Raw genomic sequence first — 18,970 nt, 5'->3', positions numbered from 1 at the left:
CCTGAGCGGTTTCTTTCCTCTCCGGCAACTGCGTTAGGAAGGACGTCTGTATCTTTGTAGTGACTGGGTGTATTGATACAACATCCAAAGTGTAATTAATAACACCATGCTCAAAGGGATATTCAATGTCTGCTTTTTTTCTCCACAGATGATGCAATCTCTATTGCACTCCACACTGCCCTCTCCCCCCTGGACAAGAGGAACACCTACGTGAGAATGCTGTTAATTGACTATAGCTCAGCGTTCAACGCCATAGTGCCCTCCAAACTCATCACTAAGCTCAAGACCCTGGGACTGAACACCTCCCTCTGCAACTAGATCCTGGATCCCAGGTGGTGAGGGTAGGCAACAGCACATCTGCCACGTTGACCCTCAACACGGGGGCCCATCACAGGTGCGTGATTAGTCCCCTCCAGTACTCCCTGTTCACCCATGACTGCGTGGCCGCACACGACTCCAACACCATCATTAAGTTTGCTGACGACACAACGATGGTTGGCCTGATCACCGACGACGATGAGACAGCCTATAGGGAGGAGGTCAGTGACCTGGCAGTGTGGTGCCAGGACAACAACCTATCCCTCAACGTCAACAAGACAAAGGAGTTGATCGTAGACTACAGAAAATGGAGGGTTGAGCTCGCCCCCATCCACATCGACAGGGCTGTTGTGGAGCGGGTCGAGAGCTTCAAGTTTCTTGGTGTCCACATCACTAAGGAATTATCGTGGTCCACACAAACCAACACAGTCTTGAAGAAGGCACGACAATGCCTCTTCCCCCTCAGCAGGCTGAAAAGATTTGGCATGGGCCCTTAGATCCTCAAGAAGTTCTACAGCTGCACCGTTGAGAGCATCTTGACTTGCTGCATCACCGCTTGGTATGGCAACTGCTTGGCATCCAACCGCAAGGCGCTACAGAGGGTAGTGTGTATGGCCCAGTACATCAATGGGTCTGAGCTCTTTGCCATCCAGGACCTCTATACCAGGCAGTGTCAGAGGAAGACCCTAAAAATTGTCAAGGACTCCAGCCACCCAAGTCATAGACTGCTTTCTCTGCTACTGCACGGCAAGCGATACCGATGCACCAAGTCTGGAATCAACAGGACCCTGAACAGCTTCTACCCTGAACAGCTTCTACCCCCAAGCTAAATAGTTTGTCCAGGCAACTATTGGTTAACTATTTAACTATCTGCATTGACCCTTTTTGCACTCTTTTGACTCATCACATACTATGCTGCTACTGTTTATTATCTATCCTGTTGCCTAGTCACTTTATCCCTACCTATATGTACATATCTACCTCAATTACCTTCTACCCCCGCACATCGACTTGGTACTGGTACCCCGTGTATATAGCCAAGTCATCGTTACTCATTGTATATTTATTCCTCATGTTATTATTTTTATTTTTCTCTCTGAATTGTTGAGAAGGGCGTCCCGTAAATAAGCATTTCACTGTTTGTCTACACCTGTTGTTTAATTAAACATATGACAAATAACTTGATTTTTATTTGAGTTGTTGAGTAGTCAAACTCTATTAATCTAAAATACTTGTACTGCTCTCTGAATAGAAGAAGATGAGGAAAAAGAAGAAGAAGAAGAAGAAGAAGAAGAAGAAGAAGGAGAAGAAGAAGAAGAAGAAGAAATAAAACTTGGGTGATTTAGGGTGTGGTTGAATAGTTTTAGTGTTATCAATGAGAAACAGACAAGGGGAATCTTGCAAAATCCTGCACATATGAATTATACTTTTCAGTAGGAAATATTGACCAACATTTTCAGAATGACAGTAGTTCACTATCGATCTCCTCCTGTGAGGTCACTCAAAGTGTCTCCACTCTCACCAATCACAGACGGTAAGAGGCAGAATATGGGAGTTGTTGAAATAGCACATGACGTCAGTGGTAGTACGCAGCCGCAGCCGAAAAAGTGACGATGGTCCTGATCAAGGAATAGTAAGTCCAAACTTTTCTTGATTTTACTGTAATGTGTGTGATAATAATATACTATTTTGGAATACTGAGATTCTTGCTTAGATGTTTTTACTCAAATTATAACTTTGCAGATATGTTTGGGAACGCATGTGTTTGGTAGAGTGGGATTGTTCAGGTCTGGCCTACCCGATGACAGCGAGTCAGCATATAGGCTACTAATGTTAGCCGACTCAACTTCCTTTCGGCTTTTCACTGCTATTGTGCTAGCCAACTGGATAGCGAAGTACAACAATATGGAACATTTGTCGATTATCTAGTATCGACAGGATACAGTTTTTAGCAAGCTAACAATGTACGGTATATTGTTTGGTGTAGGTAGTTTGAACGTTTTGCGGTTTGTAACTTTGTCGATAATGGTAACTTTCTAGCTAGCTAACTAGCTAATTTACCTAGCGGAAGGGAGACTGCCTACCCTAGAGAAATTGCACGCGTACCACATACGTTCAATCCACTGCCTGTAAAACCCGGTTTCCCAAAAGTATTTTAAGGCTAAGTTCATCGTTAGAACCGGTTCTAAAGATGAACGTAGCCTTAAGAAGCGTTAGGGAAAAAGGACACTGGTGTGTTGAACAGGATTGTCAACTTTGCAATGTCTTGCTGACGGTGTTCAAGTCTTCATGGCAGGCTGGTGATTCATGAACTTTGACCAAACTGCTGACCAAGGAAAAATCTGCTTGTGAGAGAAATAACTAGGGTGATGCATTCTGCACTGTCACGTGGTGTGCTAATGGTTCCCAGTTCAAACAATCAGTATGCCTAATCCAGTCTGATTCAGGAAGACGTTTGAATGTCTGAAGAGGTAGAATGTAACCCAATTTGTGTTGATTGTCAGTAGGCGCATGCATTTTTATTCAACTTGATGTGATCCATATCCATTGATTCCTATGCCCTGCCTCGTATAAAAGCCTACTAAACTAGGTTTATGGCTAGACTTTTCGTAATCAGTGGTTACAGTCATCTCATGTGTGTGGAGTAACCTCACCACATTCAGAATACAAACAACTACAGTAGAGAGATTATTTTCTAATCTTTGTTAAGATAATCTATTGCAGAGTTTTGAAACGCAGCCTTTGAGAAACAAACCCTGAGGCATGTTCTGAACTTGGTCAACAAACAGATTACAGGTGGCTGGAGGAAGTGTGTAGCCTACTGCAGCTCTCGTGGCTGCTCTCATGCACATGCCACTCAGATTTAGGCTGATGTCACTCAGTGTTGGCTCACACAGCTGAGAATAGATAGCCACATTTTTGTTATGAAGTAGGTAGTTTCATCCCTGTTTTATTTTAAATAAATAGCCTAATCTAGCATCTTTCAATAAGTGGTGTGGTTTGTATGACAAGTCAATCAGTGAAATCTTGCAGCACATCGGTTTGGCCTTCACTGCCCCTGTCTGTCAGTCACTGCAGATGATAGGAAAGGTCTCTCCTTGTTGCCTTCTGTTGAAGCCTGTCTGTGTTAATGCTAGGGGTGTGCTGATCTCGTCATACTCGTAATCGTATCTGTTTTATCACGTAATCGGATTTACTCGTGATCAGAAAACACGGAAGTACGCTTTAAATGCCGGTAAAGCGTATACCTCACGTGCGCATTACTGAGTGCATCTCAGAGCACATCTGATGTTCCTTCACTCATTCACACACATTGTTAAACGACCCGACAGATGAAAATGCACATGATTTACTTGCTTAGGCCTATTTAATTATTAACGACAGGCTGATAAATAACTTAATGCATGGCTGACTACCACTGCCTGCATTTTTTCCAGACACAGATTTAGATGAAGGTAGGCTAATTTAGATGACGGTAGGCTAATTTAGATGACGGTAGGCTAATTTAGATGAAAGTAGGCTAATTTGCTTGTCCCATATATTGTTTCACTTTTGAGAGAAGCAAAACTTTTCTCTCCCAACACTTATGCCACAACATTTGTACAATCCAAATTTTTTATCTACATTTGTCTTTTTATTTTCTAATGATCTGTCGCTCGGGAAACATGCCTGGGCGAGAATAAATGATAATAGCAAGCATGGGCTTGGATCACGATATAATGACAGATGTCGTCAGCAATGGAATAATTATACGGACAGATAAAGTAGGCCTAGTAAACAATGCCAAGAAGACACACACAAAAAAAACATATAGCCTCACAAAGTCTACAGGAAATAACTAGATTGAGCAACAATGACTAGCTACGGATTCTGATTCATACACGATGTTTGGAGAAGGGGAGACTTGTGTCCTGAGATGTGTGAGTCTGTCTGGGGAAATGATAGCTGAGGGAGAGCGGCTTGTTCTAATCCAATCATTGCAGCAGGCTCAGCGGATACCCCGGCAGTTTCTTTACAGACAGAAGAACTAGCCAATAGTTATTTAGAGCACACAGCGCTTCGCACTGTTTGAGTGAAAGAGATGCGTGCTGGCAGCTGAAAAATACAGAGATAATTGCAAAAAATACTTGTCATAATCGTATTCGGAAAATTCTCTATCAGTTAAGATACTCGTTTAGTTCGAGTACTCGGCACACCCCTAGTAAATGCATTTTACCTCTCCATCCAATCCCAACATGGCTTAGTGTGTAACACAGGGCGTGAAGTCTCAGGCTAGCCTGTTGCTCAGATCTCACACACAACATCTAAGATCTGCCAGATTTACAGGTTTTAGGATGTGACACCATTACAGCAGTCATCTTTCTAACTGAAAAGCATCCTTATTGCCTGGGTCTATGGGTAACCGGTCTGTTGTTGTAAGGCAGTCACTGGTTGTAATGCTATTTGTGAATTGTTACTACTTTCAAGGCTATGGTCAATGGTATCATTATACCACAGCCCTGTTTGGTAAATGATCGTAACTCAGTGGGGGTTTTATGTTAAAGATTAACCATGGATCAACAGAAAACAAAGTGCTTCCTGATAGTAGAGCTACATATGGATGGAATAGGCTTACCTCCCCTCTTAGAGAGAAAGAGAGAGAGAGTATATGGGGGGTCCCATATTCTTACGGATAACTGTTTCTGCATTCCTTTCTCTATGATATTCCGCTCTGGTTTTAGTGGTCATTGGGTGGGGAAACGCTGCTATGATGTCATGTTTGTGTGGGCACAGAACACCACACCCTCAGTGGCTGGACTAGCTTTTGGGTAGTCTCTCTGGTTCACATTTTGGCAGTGTCCTGACTGTCAGGCAGTAGGTTATAGTTGGAGCTGCCTTCATCATGTCATGTGACTCAGGAAGAGTAACCTGGACTAATTTCCTGTTCCTGTACACTGAGGAAACCTCTCATGTGCCCCATGGAAGCTGAGCCTCCTGCTGCCACCATCAAACAGGCTGACAGGGGCTACTGCAGTTACAAAGTCATGAGGCAATGGCCTTGCGTAAAGAAAATGATTATAGCTGCTATGGCCAAAAAGAAAGCAAGTGTATCATGTCTCAATTGTGATGAAAAAAAAAAAAAAAAGGATGCCTGTAGTCAAATCTGTTTATCAAAACAGCAACCAATTCTATGAGGCTAGTAGAGAACACATGTGGCTTGTAAGACTGTTGGAACTAAATATATCCCACTTATTTTTTGACTCAGGCCTAGATGTGATTATGATGGCCAGTGCCAGTCAGTGTTCATCATAGAACCATGTCTCATCTCGCTCTCTGCTCTACTCTCTTTCAGCCGTGTGGTGTTACCCTGTACTGTGGAGGAGGTGAGTACGTCACCATGGTTTCACTCTCAGTAGGCCTATTCAGCATTCAGTCAAGCATCCTATGGAATTAACCTTCTGTTCAGATCTGTCTTGGCTTTCCTTATCTGGTTTGGTAACAGTTGTGTGGATTGATCTGTTTATGAGTGGTGGCATAACACACACCAGGGTTTCCCTTAGGAAAATGTGGTGCCGGACGTTTGACCTGCAGCATTTAAATTTACCGGACCCATATGCGTTGGGTGCGTAACTTGATTAGGGCTTCCACCCATGGTGCTCATAACGACAGAAATCACAATTTAGATTATGGGTAATTCATCTTAACAGAACATGCAACTCAAGGATTTAACGACATCCGTCCTTCTTTCCGAATTCCGATGCGCACATTGAAGACGTTAGAATAACTGTCCACATGTACTTTTCCTCAACCATCAAATCAAAGTTTACTGGTCGCGTACACAGATTTGCAGGTGCAGTAAAATGCTTGTTGTATCTAGCTCCAACATTGCAGTAATACCTAGCAATAAAACATTTTAAAAAACAATACACACATAATCCAGGGAAAAAATTAAAAAATATCAGAACGAGCAATGTCAGAGACCGAAATATAACTTGTTTTCAAAAGAAAATTATTTTTTTTGTCCATTAGAATTACATTAAATTGATCAGAAATACAGTGTAGACATTCTTCATGTTGTAAATGGCTATTGTAGCTGGAAACGGCTGATTATTTTATGGAATATCTACATAGACGTACAGAGGCCCATTATCAGCAACAATCAGTCCTGTGTTCCAATGGCACGTTGTGTTTGCTAATCCAAGTTTATCATCTTAAAAGGCTAATTGATCATTAGAAAACCCTTTTGCAATTATATTAGTACAGCTGAAAACTGTTGTGCTGATTAAAGAAGCAATAAAACTGGCCTTCTTCAGACTAGTTGAGTATCTGGAGCATCAGCAATTGTGGGTTCAATTACAGGCTCAAAATGGCCAGAAACAAATAACTTTCTTCTGAAACTCATCAGTCTATTCTTGTTCTGAGAAATGAAGGCTATTCCATGCGAGAAATTGCCAAGAAACTGAAGATCTCGTAGAACGCTGTGTTACTACTCCCTTCACAGAACAGCGCAAACTGGCTCTAACCAGAATAGAATGAGGAGTGGGAGGCCCCGGTGTACAACTGAGCAAGAGGACAAATATATTAGTGTGTAGTTTGAGAAACAGATGCCTCACAGGTCCTCAACTGGCAGCTTCATTAAATAGTACCCGCAAAACACCAGTCTCAACATCAACAGTGAAGAGGCGACTCCAGGATACTGACCTTCTAGGCAGAGTTGCAAAGAAAAAGCCATATCTCAGACTAGCCAATAAAAATAAAAGATTAAGATGGGCAAAAAAACACAGACACTGGACAGAGGAAGATTGGAAATAAGTGTTATGGACAGACAAATTGAAGTTTGAGGTGTTCAGATCACAAAGAAGAACATTTGTGAGATGCAGACCAAATGAAAAGATGCTGGAGGACTGCTTGATGCCATCTGTCAAGCATGGTGGAGGCAATGTGATGGTCTGGGGGTGCTTTGGTGGTGGTAAAGTGGGAGATTTGTACAGGGTAAAAGGGATCTTGAAGAAGGAAGGCTATCACTCCATTTTGCAACGCCATGCCATACCCTGTGGACGGCGCTTGATTGAAGCCAATTTCCTCCTAAAACAGGACAATGACCCAAAGCACAGCTCCAAACTATGCAAGAACTATTTAGGGAAGAAGCAGTCAGCTGGTATTCTGTCTATAATGGAGTGGCCAGCACAGTCACCGGATCTCAACCCTATTGAGCTGTTGTGGGAGCAGCTTGACCGTATGAAGAAGTGCCCATCAAGCCAATCCAACTTGTGGGAGGTGCATCAGGAAGCATGGGATGAAATCTCTTCAGATTACCTCAACAAATTCACAACTAGAATGCCAAAGGTCTGCAAGGCTGTAATTGCTGCAAATGGAGCATTCTTTGACGAAAGCCAAGTTTGAAGAACACACTTATTATTTTTATTAAAAATCTAACCTTCTAAAATGTCTAACCTTGGCAATGACTACATTTCCTATGCCTTTTGCTATATTTGCTATTCAAACTCATTTCATGTATGTTTTCATGGAAAACAAGGACATTTCTAAGTGACCCCAAACTTTTGAACGGTAGTGTGTATATATACAGTTGAAGTCATAAGTTTACATACACTTAGGTTGAAGTCATTAAAACTTGTTTTTCAACCACGCCATACATTTCTTGTTAAAAAAACTATAGTTTTGGCAAGTCGGTTAGGACATCTACTTTGTGCATGACACAAGTAATTTTTCCAACAGTTGTTTACAGACAGATTATTTCACTTATAATTCACTGTATCACAATTCTAGTGGGTCAGAAGTTTACATACACTAAGTTGACTGTGCCTTTAAACAGCTTGGAAATTTTCAAAAAATGATGTCATGGCTTTAGAAGCTTCTGATAGGCTAATTGACATAATTTGAGTCAATTGGAGGTGTACCTGTGGATGTATTTCAAGGCCTACCTTCAAACTCAGTGCCTCTTTGCTTGACTTCATGGGAAAATCAAAAGAAATCAGCCAAGACCTCAGAAAAGAAATTGTAGACCACAAGTTTGGTTCATCCTTGGGAGCAATTTTCAAACGCCTAAAGGTACCACGTTCATCTGTACAAACAATAGTACGCAAGTATAAACACCATGGGACCACGCAGCCGTCATACCGCTCAGGAAGGAGACGCGTTCTGTCTCCTAGAGATGAACGTACTTTGGTGCAAAAAGTGCAAATCAATCCCAGAACAACAACAAAGGACCTTGTGAAGATGCTAGAGGAAACCGGTACAAAAGTATCTATATCCACAGTAAAACGAGTCCTATATCGACATAACCTGAAAGGCTGCTCAGCAAGGAAGAAGCCTCTGCTCCAAAACCGCCATAAAAAATCCAGACTACGGTTTGCAACTGGACATGGGGACAAAGATGGTACTTTTTGGAGAAATGTCCTCTGGTCTGATGAAACAAAAATAGAACTGTTTGGCCATAATGACCATCGTTATGTTTGGAGGAAAAGGTGGGTGGCTTGCAAGCTGAAGAACAAAGACAAGGTATTGGAGTGGCCTTCACAAAGCCCTGACCTCAATCCTATAGAAAATGTGTGGGCAGAACTAAAAAAGCGTCTGCGAGCAAGGAGGCCTACAAACCTGACTCAGTTACACCAGCTCTGTCAGGAGGGATGGGCCAAAATTCACCCAACTTATTGTGGGAAGCTTGTGGAAAGCTACCCATAACGTTTGACCCAAGTTAAACAATTTAAAGGCAATGCTAGCAAATACTAATTGAGTGTATGTACATTTCTGACCCACTGGGAATGTGATTAAATAAATAAAAGCTTAAATAAATCATTCTCTCTACTATTATTCTGACATTTCACATTCTTAAAATAAAGTGGTGATCCTAACTGACCTAAGACAGGGAATATTTACTAGGATTAAATGTCAGGAATTGTGAAAAACTGAGTTTAAATGTATTTGGCTAAGGTGTATGTAAACTTCCGACTTCAACTACAGTGGGGGAAAAAAGTATTTAGTCAGCCACCAATTGTGCAAGTTCTCCCACTTAAAAAGATGAGAGAGGCCTGTAAGAATTTTTTTTCCAGAAAATCACATTGTAGGATTTTTAATGAATTTATTTGCAAATTATGGTGGAAAATAAGTATTTGGTCATCGACAAACAAGCAAGATTTCTGGCTCTCACAGACCTGTAACTTCTTCTTTAAGAGGCTCCTCTGTCCTCCACTCGTTACCTGTATTAATGGCACCTGTTTGAACTTGTTATCAGTATAAAAGACACCTGTCCACAACCTCAAACAGTCACACTCCAAACTCCGCTATGGCCAAGACCAAAGAGCTGTCAAAGGACACCAGAAACAAAATTGTAGACCTGCACCAGGCTGGGAAGACTGAATCTGCAATAGGTAAGCAGCTTGGTTTGAAGAAATCAACTGTGGGAGCAATTATTAGGAAATGGAAGACATACAAGACCACTGATAATCTCCCCTCGATCTGGGGGCTCCACGCAAGATCTCACCCCGTGGGGTCAAAATGATCACAAGAACGGTAAGCAAAAATCCCAGAACCACACGGGGGACCTGGTGAATGACCTGCAGAGAGCTGGGACCAAAGTAACAAAGCCTACCATCAGTAACACACTACGCCGCCAGGGACTCAAATCCTGCAGTGCCAGACGTGTCCCCCTGCTTAAGCCAGTACATGTCCAGGCCCATCTGAAGTTTGCTAGAGTGCATTTGGATGATCCAGAAGAGGATTGGGAGAATGTCATATGGTCAGATGAAACCAAAATAGAACTTTTTGGTAAAAACTCAACTTCGTCGTGTTTGGAGGACAAAGGATGCTGAGTTGCATCCAAAGAACACCATACCTACTGTGAAGCATGGGGGTGGAAACATCATGCTTTGGGGCTGTTTTTCTGCAAAGGGACCAGGACGACTGATCCGTCTAAAGGAAAGAATGAATGGGGCCATGTATCGTGAGATTTTGAGTGAAAACCTCCTTCCATCAGCAAGGGCATTGAAGATGAAACATGGCTGGGTCTTTCAGCATGACAATGATCCCAAACACACCGCCCGGGCAACGAAGGAGTGGCTTCGTAAGAAGCATTTCAAGGTCCTGGAGTGGCCTAGCCAGTCTCCAGATCTCAACCCCATAGAAAATCTTTGGAGGGAGTTGAAAGTCCGTGTTGCCCAGCGACAGCCCCAAAACATCATTGCTCTAGAGGAGATCTGCATGGAGGAATGGGCCAAAATACCAGCAACAGTGTGTGAAAACCTTGTGAAGACTTACAGAAAACGTTTGACCTGTGTCATTGCCAACAAAGGGTATATAACAAATTATTGAGAAACTTTTGTTATTGACCAAATACTTATTTTCCCACAATGTGATTTTCTGGATTTTTTTTCTCATTTTGTCTGTCATAGTTGACGTGTACCTATGATGAAAATTACAGGCCTCTCTCATCTTTTTAAGTGGGAGAACTTGCACTATTGGTGGCTGACTAAATACTTTTTTCCCCCACTGTATATATGTTTACATACTGTTTTAATGGTGTGTAAAGTCAGTATTGACAGGTGTGTATAGCAGTAGTTGGGCTATATAGGATGAGCCATGACTAGAATACAGTATATACGTATAAAGTATGTAAAACAGTATCTAAAAATTATTCAAGTGACCTGTATTCAACGACTATGTACATAGAGCATCAGTCGCTAAGGTGCACGGTAGAGTACCGGGTGGGAGCCGACTAGAACAGTGACTAAGGGTAGTGGTGACTGTTTAACAGTCTGATGGCCTGGAGATAGAAGCTGTTTCTCAGTCCCAGCTTTGATGCACCTGTACCGCCTTTTAGATGGTAGTGGAGTGGACAGGCCGTGGCTCGGGTGGCTGTTGCGCCTTCTTCACCACGCTGTCTGTATGAAGGGACCATTTCAGATTGTCAGTGATGTGCATGCCGCGCACCTCCTCCAGGATTGCCACACAGAAGAAATGTTGTGCACCGCAGACGCAAGAGATATAACTTCACTGAGTTCGCCCCATTAGTTTGCACTATATAGATCGAAGTTTTCTGTGATTGAATCAACATGATATCAGCCAAACTTTGCAAGATTGAGTCTATGATTTTGTTATAGGCAAAGCCAGAGCACAACGGAGTATAATTATATTGGCGGAGGTAGCCCACAAGCGGTCTTTCAATCATCCGCGAGTGAATGCGGCTCTGCACTGAAAAACGCGTGTGCACATTTGTTGCTATTCTTTGCTAGTTAGCGAGTTATTAGCCCAGTTATAGATAAGTATAGGTCAGCAATGGGGAGTTACTGCTTCCTACAAAAGCACAAAATGTGTTGGCTACATTTCAAATTGTCTTTGAAAAGCCAGTCAGGTAAAAAGCTTATGTGTTAATTAAAGGGGCAGTGTTGTATTTTAAGACAGGCTTGAATATGCAAATAAGCCAATAGGCAGAGGGGCCCATGGTGTTACAGACCAAGTAAAAAATCATGAATTAATGTCGAGCCCTGTTTTTTTAAAAATGTGCATTGAACACCACATATAGGCTACTGTAGGCTATATCATACCAGGTTTGCCCCCTGGTTGTAATTTATTTTGCTGAAGGAGCTCTATTTTGGTGGCCTCTGGTACATACTAATGGCCTGATTCCATCTGAAATAAACAGTGAAATTATTGAATACTTTATCAAGTTTACCTCCCAGATTGGAAAAATGTGTTGTGTTATTGTGTAGAAAGACATGACTTTACAGTTTTAAATGACACACACACAGAGACAGGAGCATTCTCATTGCCCCTTCAGAAAGTTGCAGGAAATACAAGATACTTATGCATTCTGTTCATGTCTTATGATAAACTTGGGCAAATTAATTAAAATTAATTAAATTAACGGTCAATTACCATAAGACCAGCAGTCTCTTGCATGACAATAACTGTCTGATAAAATGTCATGACCGCCACAGCCTATCTGCACCACACCACTCATAGTGATTTAGGGCTAATCTCTATATCCATCCAGCTAATTACAAGCTACAGGCTAACCGAAAAGACCTTACCTCTTCTGAGATGTTGGAGTCCGTTTCCCGGTGCTTGTAAAAACGCTGCACCGTTTTCCCACCTGCATCTCCATCTTGAAACTCCCCATTGCCCCCACCATCAAAATTAGCCTCCATTTAGGCTGTAGTTTATATGCAAATGTAACACTATGTTGAGGTTGATTCCCATGTAGCTCAGTTGGTAGAGCATGGCACTTGCAACGCCAGGGTTGTGGGTTTGATTCCCACGGTGGACCAGTACGAAAAAAAGTATGAAAATGTATGCACTCACTACTGTAAGTCGCTCTGGATAAGAGTGTCTGCTAAATGACTCAACTGTAAAAATAAATAAATAAAGAATTTAAAAATCTTTATAAACATAAAATGCTTGTATGGATGTCAACCCCAATACATGTTCATGTCATCAATCAACTGCATTACAGTTAAAACTACTTTTCACCACCGCCACCAATTTCTGTATGCTAGCTATGCTACCAGCTTATACGAATGGGAGTTAACATTTAGCAGTCACTTTTACATGTTATGCAGCGAAAACAGCCAGATACAAGTGAGGGGAAAAAAGTATTTGATCCCCTGCTGATTTTGTACGTTTGCCCACTGACAAAGAAATGATCAGTCTATAATTTTTATGGTAGGTTTATTTGAACAGTGAGCGACAGAATAACAACAAAAAAATCCAGAGAAACGCATGTCAAAAAAGTTATAAATTGATTTGCATTTTAATGAGGGAAATAAGTATTTGACCCCCTCTCAATCAGAAAGATTTCTGGCTCCCAGGTGTCTTTTTATTCAGGTAACGAGCTGAGATTAGGAGCACACTCTTAAAGGGAGTGCTCCTAATCTCAGTTTGTTACCTGTATAAAAGACACCTGTCCACAGAAGCAATCAATCAATCAGATTCCAAACTCTCCACCATGGCCAAGACCAAAGAGCTCTCCAAGGATGTCAGGGACAAGATTGTAGACCTACACAAGGCTGGAATGGGCTACAAGACCATCGCCAAGCAGCTTGGTGAGAAGGTGACAAGTTGGTGCGATTATTCGCAAATGGAAGAAACACAAAATAACTGTCAATCTCCCTCGGCCTGGGGCTCCATGCAAATCTCACCTCGTGGAGTTGCAATGATCATGAGAACGGTGAGGAATCAGCCCAGAACTACACAGGAGGATCTTGTCAATGATCTCAAGGCATCTGGGACCGTAGTCAACAAGAAAACAATTGGTAACATACTACACCGTGAAGGACTGAAATCCTGCAGCGCCCGCAACGTCCCCCTGCTCAAGAAAGCACATATACAGGGCCGTCTGAAGTTTGCCAATGAACATCTGAATGATTCAGAGGAGAACTGGGTGAAATTGTTGTGGTCAGATGAGACCAAAATCGAGCTCTTTGGCATCAACTCAACTCGCCGTGTTTGGAGGAGGAGGAATGCTGCCTATGACCCCAAGAACACCATCCCCACCGTCAAACATGGAGGTGGAAACATTATGCTTTGGGGGTGTTTTTCTGCTAAGGGGACAGGACAACTTCACCGCATCAAAGGGACGATGGACGGGGCCATGTACCGTCAAATCTTGGGTGAGAACCTCCTTCCCTCAGCCAGGGCATTGAAAATGGGGTGTGGATGGGTATTCCAGCATGACAATGACCCAAAACACACGGCCAAGGCAACAAAGGAGTGGCTCAAGAAGAAGCACATTTTAAGGTCCTGGAGTGGCCTAGCCAGTCTCCAGACCTTAATCCCATAGAAAATCTGTGGAGGGAGCTGAATGTTCGAGTTGCCAAACGTCAGCCTCGAAACCTTAATGACTTGGAGAAGATCTGCAAAGAGGAGTGGAACAAAATCCCTCCTGAGATGTGTGCAAACCTGGTGGCCAACTACAAGAAACGTCTGACCTCTGATTGCCAACAAGGGTTTTGCCACCAAGTACTAAGTCATGTTTTGCAGAGGGGTCAAATACTTATTTCCCTCATTTAAAATGCAAATCAATTTATAACATTTTTGATGTGTTTTTCTGGATTTCTTTTTTTGTTATTCTGTCTCTCACTGTTCAAATAAACCTACCATTAAAATTATAGACTGATCATGTCTTTGTCAGTGGGCAAACGTACAAAATCAGCAGGGGATCAAATACTTTTTTCCCTCACTGTACACGCTGCCTGAGTCTGACTAGGGCCCAACCTCTACTGCAAAGTTGGCTATGAGCTACAAACAGGGCGACTGTGTCTGTCGGCGCCATCTTACATCCAAGACTAGTAACGAACAGCAAAATCACTAGGCTATGTCAATCTACTATCCCCCATAGTAAAAAAGTGTATTATTGGTCAACTTGTCGAGAGAAATAGCCTATTCCAAACAGACTCTGGGACAATATATCCTACATTTATACAACCAGTAGGTCTAGGCCACAGAAAGAAAACGTTAAAAAGCAATGAGGCTGATGCAACCGATCAGAATGTTTTAGGTTAAAATGTTAATTACTATTATTTCTTCACATTATAAGCGCAGCAATGTGTACAAGGCAGTAGGCTACGCGCAAATGTTTGTTCCATAATGCAATTAGCGGGAAAAAACGTTGTCAAAAGCGCACCGCACATGCAAGTGGTTTCATTTGACAGAGATTAAAATATATGTTACAAATGTAGAAAGAGGGGAGATCTAAAGATGCAACAACTAGCATGGGTGCTAATAGGACTAGGATTAGGCCTTTGGCTACAGGACAATGAAAGAAAGTTAATTTGGAAACCAATAGAACATGAGAGAAATAGGCTACTGGTTTCAATGACATATGGAAGTCTTTATAAAATAATTGCCTCAGTTTATGATCGGACTTTGGCTAGGCTACTTTGAAGCAAGGTAAGACATGCCTCATATGTAGTAAAACTTTCAGCTTTCAAACAATTTAAGAATATGTTTTCAAAATGCGTACTGCCTCCAGCTCATTGCAAAGTGATGTGTGATGCGCTGATGTAGCCTGCCTTCCGTTGCCTATGCACTTGAATGGTGAATGGGAAGTGCGCTTCAATTATCAGTTGAGAAATAAAAAGCGTAGCTCTTTTAAATCATGACCATCTAAACTGTTTATAACACGCGATTTACATTTAGAATTGTTGCACAATGATTGGGCTTATAAAAGCACGTTTAACTCCAGCAGCAACGAAAGAGCAGTTTGAGGCGCTGTAGCAGCAGCTCTCACATCTTTTCTGCTCAAAGGCTGTATGCTGTATGCTGTTACTCACATGATAAATAAGATGCATAAGGAATATACACGAGGCAATTTAATTCCACAACATTATGCAAATGAACCTATAGACCGATAAGCACGACCGGTCAAATGTATTTCCATCAACTGGTATTTCCATCAACTGGTATTTCCATCAATGATTAGGCTGAAAAGCATTATTTCGCAATGGGACTTTTTTTTCTGCCAATTGGCCGGAGCCAATCTTATTTATCGTCTTTTTAAAAAACGTTTAAAAAACTGGCTATTACCGGCTACCGGAAACCCTGACACACGACACACACACACATCATTGGCACCATCATGAAAGACAAACCCATGGAATATGTTTTCCATTGCCACACTCTTCTATATCATCATCATCACTACAGAGAGAAGTTATTCAAGGCTGTGCCATTCTCTTTTCCCATCTCTCTCTATGGTTCTGGATTTGAGTAGTGTTATGGGAATCTGACAGTGTTAGTAAATATTTTGATTCCTTTTGTATGAAGAGGATGGAGGTAGCCTACTTGTTGCTCTTGTTTGTATGGGTTACTGTTATAAAACATTCTGACTCACACACTGTGTCCTTATATGGCAATGAAGTGTGTGTTCACTGAGGGACAGATTATAGTTACAGTGCCTTCAGAAAGTATTCATACCCCTTGACTTTTTCCACATTTTGTTGTTTTACAGCCTGCATTTATTAAATGGATTGAATTTATATTTTTGTCAGTGGAATTATGTTCTTTTAAAAATGTTTACAAATTAATAGAAAATTAAAAGCTGAACTGTCTTGCGTCAATAAGTATTCAATCCCTTTGTTATGGCAAGCTTAAAAAAGTTCAGGAGTGAATTTACTTAACAAGTCACATAAGTTGCAATGACTTAATAGTGTTTAACATGATTTTTAAAAATGATTACCTCATCTCTGTACCCCACACATACAATTATCTGTTAGGTCCCTCAGTCGAGCAGTGAATTTCAAACACGGACTCAACCACAAAAAAACTGACATTGAATATCCCTTTGAGCATGGTGAAGTTATTAATTACACTTTGGATGGTGTATCAATACAGCGTCACTACAAAGATACAGGCGTCCTTCCTAACTCCGTTGCCAGAGAGGAAGGAAACCGCTCAGGGATTTCACTGAGGCCAATGGTGACTTTAAAACAGTTAATGGCTGTGAGAGGAGAACTGAGGATGGATCAACAACATTTTAGTTACTCCACAATACTAACCTAATTGGCAAAGTGAAAAGAAGGAAGCCTGTACAGAATAATATTCCAAAGCATTTACATTTACATCATTTAGCATACGCTCTTTTCCAGAGCGACTTACAAATTGGTGCATTCAACTTATGATAGCAAGTGGGACAACCACTTGTTTTATTTTTTTTGTGGGGGAGGTGGGGGTAGAAGGATTGCTTTATACTATTCCAGGTATTCCTTAAAGAGGTAGGGTTTCAAGTGTCTCCGGAAGGTGGTCAGTGACTCTGCTGTCCTGGCGTCGTGGGGGAGCTTGTTCCACCATTGGGGTGCCAGAGCAGCAAATAGCTTTGACTGGGCTGAGCGGGAACTGTGCTTCTGTAGAGGTAGGGGTGCTAGCAGGCCAGAGGTGGATGAACATAGTGCCCTCGTTTGGGTGTAGGGTCTGATCAGTGCCTGAAGGTAAGGAGGTGCCGTTCCCCTCACAGCTCCGTAGGCAAGCACCATGGTCTTGTAGTAGATGCGAGCCTCAACTGGAAGCCAGTGGAGTGTGTGGAGGAGCGGGGTGACATGAGAGAACTTGGAAAGGTCGAACACCAGACGCGCTGCGGCGTTCTGGATAAGTTGTAGGGGTTTAATGGCACAGGCAGGGAGCTCAGCCAACAGCGAGTTGCAGTAATCCAGACGGGAGATGACAAGTGCTTGGATTAGTACCTCTGCCGCTTTCTGTGTAAGGTAGGGTCGTACTCTCCGAATGTTGTAGAGCATGAACCTGCAGGATCGGGTCACCGCTTTGATGTTAGCAGAGAACGACAGGGTGTTGTCCAGGGTCACGCCAAGGCTCTTTGCACTCTGGGAGGAGGACACAATGGAGTTGTCAACCGTGATGGCGAGATCATGGAGCGGGCGGTCCTTCCCAGAGAGGAAGTGCAGCTCCGTCTTGCCGAGGTTCGCCCCAGTCTGAGGTCCTGAGCGCTCTGGAGCAGGTTTTCATCAAGGATCTCTCTGTACTTTGCTCTGTTCATCTTCCCCTCGACCCTGATTAGTCTCACAGTCCCTGCCGCTGAAAAACATCCCCACAGCATGATGCTGCCACCACCATGCTTCACCGTAGGGATGGTGCCAGGTTTCCTCCAGACGTGACGCTTGGCATTCAGGCAAAATAGTTACATCTTGGTTTCATCAGACCAGAGAATCTTGTTTCTCATGGTCTGAGAGTCTTTAGGTGCCTTTTGGCAAACTCCAAGCGGGCTGTCATGTGCCTTTTACTGAGGAGTGGCTTCTGTCTGGCCACTCCACCATAAAGGCCTGATTGGTGGAGTGCTGCAGAGATGGTTGTCCTGGAAGGTTCTCCCATCTCCACAGAGGAACTCTAGAGCTCTGACAGAGCTCCAATGGGGTTCTTGGTCACCTCCCTGACCAAGGCACTTCTCCCCGGATTGCTCAGTTTGGCCGGGCGGCCAGCTCTAGGGAGAGTCTTGGTGGTTCCAAACTTCTTCCATTTAAGAATGATGGAGGCCACTGTGTTCTTGGGGACCTTCAATGCTGCAGAATTTTTTTGGTATCCTTCCCCAGATCTGTGTCTCGACACAATCCTGTCTTGGAGCTCTATGGACAATTCCTTCGAACTCATGGCTTGGTTTTTGCTCTGATATGCACTGTCAACTGTGGGACCTTATATAGAGAGGTGTGTGCCTTTCCAAATCATGTCCAATCAATTGAATTTACCACAGGTGGACTCCAATCAAGTTGTAGAAACATCTCAAGGATGATCAATGGAAACAGGATGCACCTGAGCTCAATTTTGAGTCTTATAGCAAAGGGTCTGAATACTTATGTAAATAAGGGATTTCAGTTTTTTTATTTTTAATACATTTGCAAAAAATTCTAAACCTTTTTTTGCTTTGTCATTATGGGGTATTGTGTGTAGATTGATGAGGGAAAAATAATAATTTAATCAATTTTAGAATAAGGCTGTAACGTAACAAAATGTGGAAAAGGTCAAGGGGTCTGAACACTTTCCGAATGCACCTTTATATATATATTTTTTAATTGCTCTTGACCAATCAGAATGATGCAAATGCAGAGGGCAGTACAATAGCGGACGGGCTGCTTTTCTCCAGTCGTTTTTGGCTAACAGTGAAAGAGAAGTCTGATGTTCGCCATAATATAACTGATTTAACTGATTTTGGTAC

At 42.4% G+C, this 18,970-nt stretch overlaps 1 protein-coding gene across 4 annotated transcripts in view; it reads left to right on the top strand.

Moving 5' to 3' along the window:
* Positions 1 to 1,887: 1,887 nt before the first annotated feature.
* Positions 1,888 to 18,970, top strand: part of LOC121530908 (phosphatidylinositol transfer protein beta isoform) — a 44,742-nt gene continuing 27,659 nt past the window's right edge. For all 4 annotated transcript variants that reach the window (XM_041836272.1, XM_041836275.1, XM_041836274.1 and 1 more), the window contains exons 1-2: positions 1,888 to 1,951; positions 5,651 to 5,681. In XM_041836272.1, the coding sequence (XP_041692206.1) occupies positions 1,932 to 1,951; positions 5,651 to 5,681 (51 nt within the window). In that variant the 5' untranslated portion in view covers positions 1,888 to 1,931. The remainder of the gene's footprint in view (positions 1,952 to 5,650; positions 5,682 to 18,970) is intronic.

The sequence above is a fragment of the Coregonus clupeaformis genome, chromosome 18 (genome assembly GCF_020615455.1).
Source record: "Coregonus clupeaformis isolate EN_2021a chromosome 18, ASM2061545v1, whole genome shotgun sequence".
NCBI lineage: Eukaryota > Metazoa > Chordata > Actinopteri > Salmoniformes > Salmonidae > Coregonus > Coregonus clupeaformis.
The sequence above is the reverse complement of the archived record's forward strand: the minus strand, read 5'-3'. Positions and strand labels throughout refer to the sequence as shown.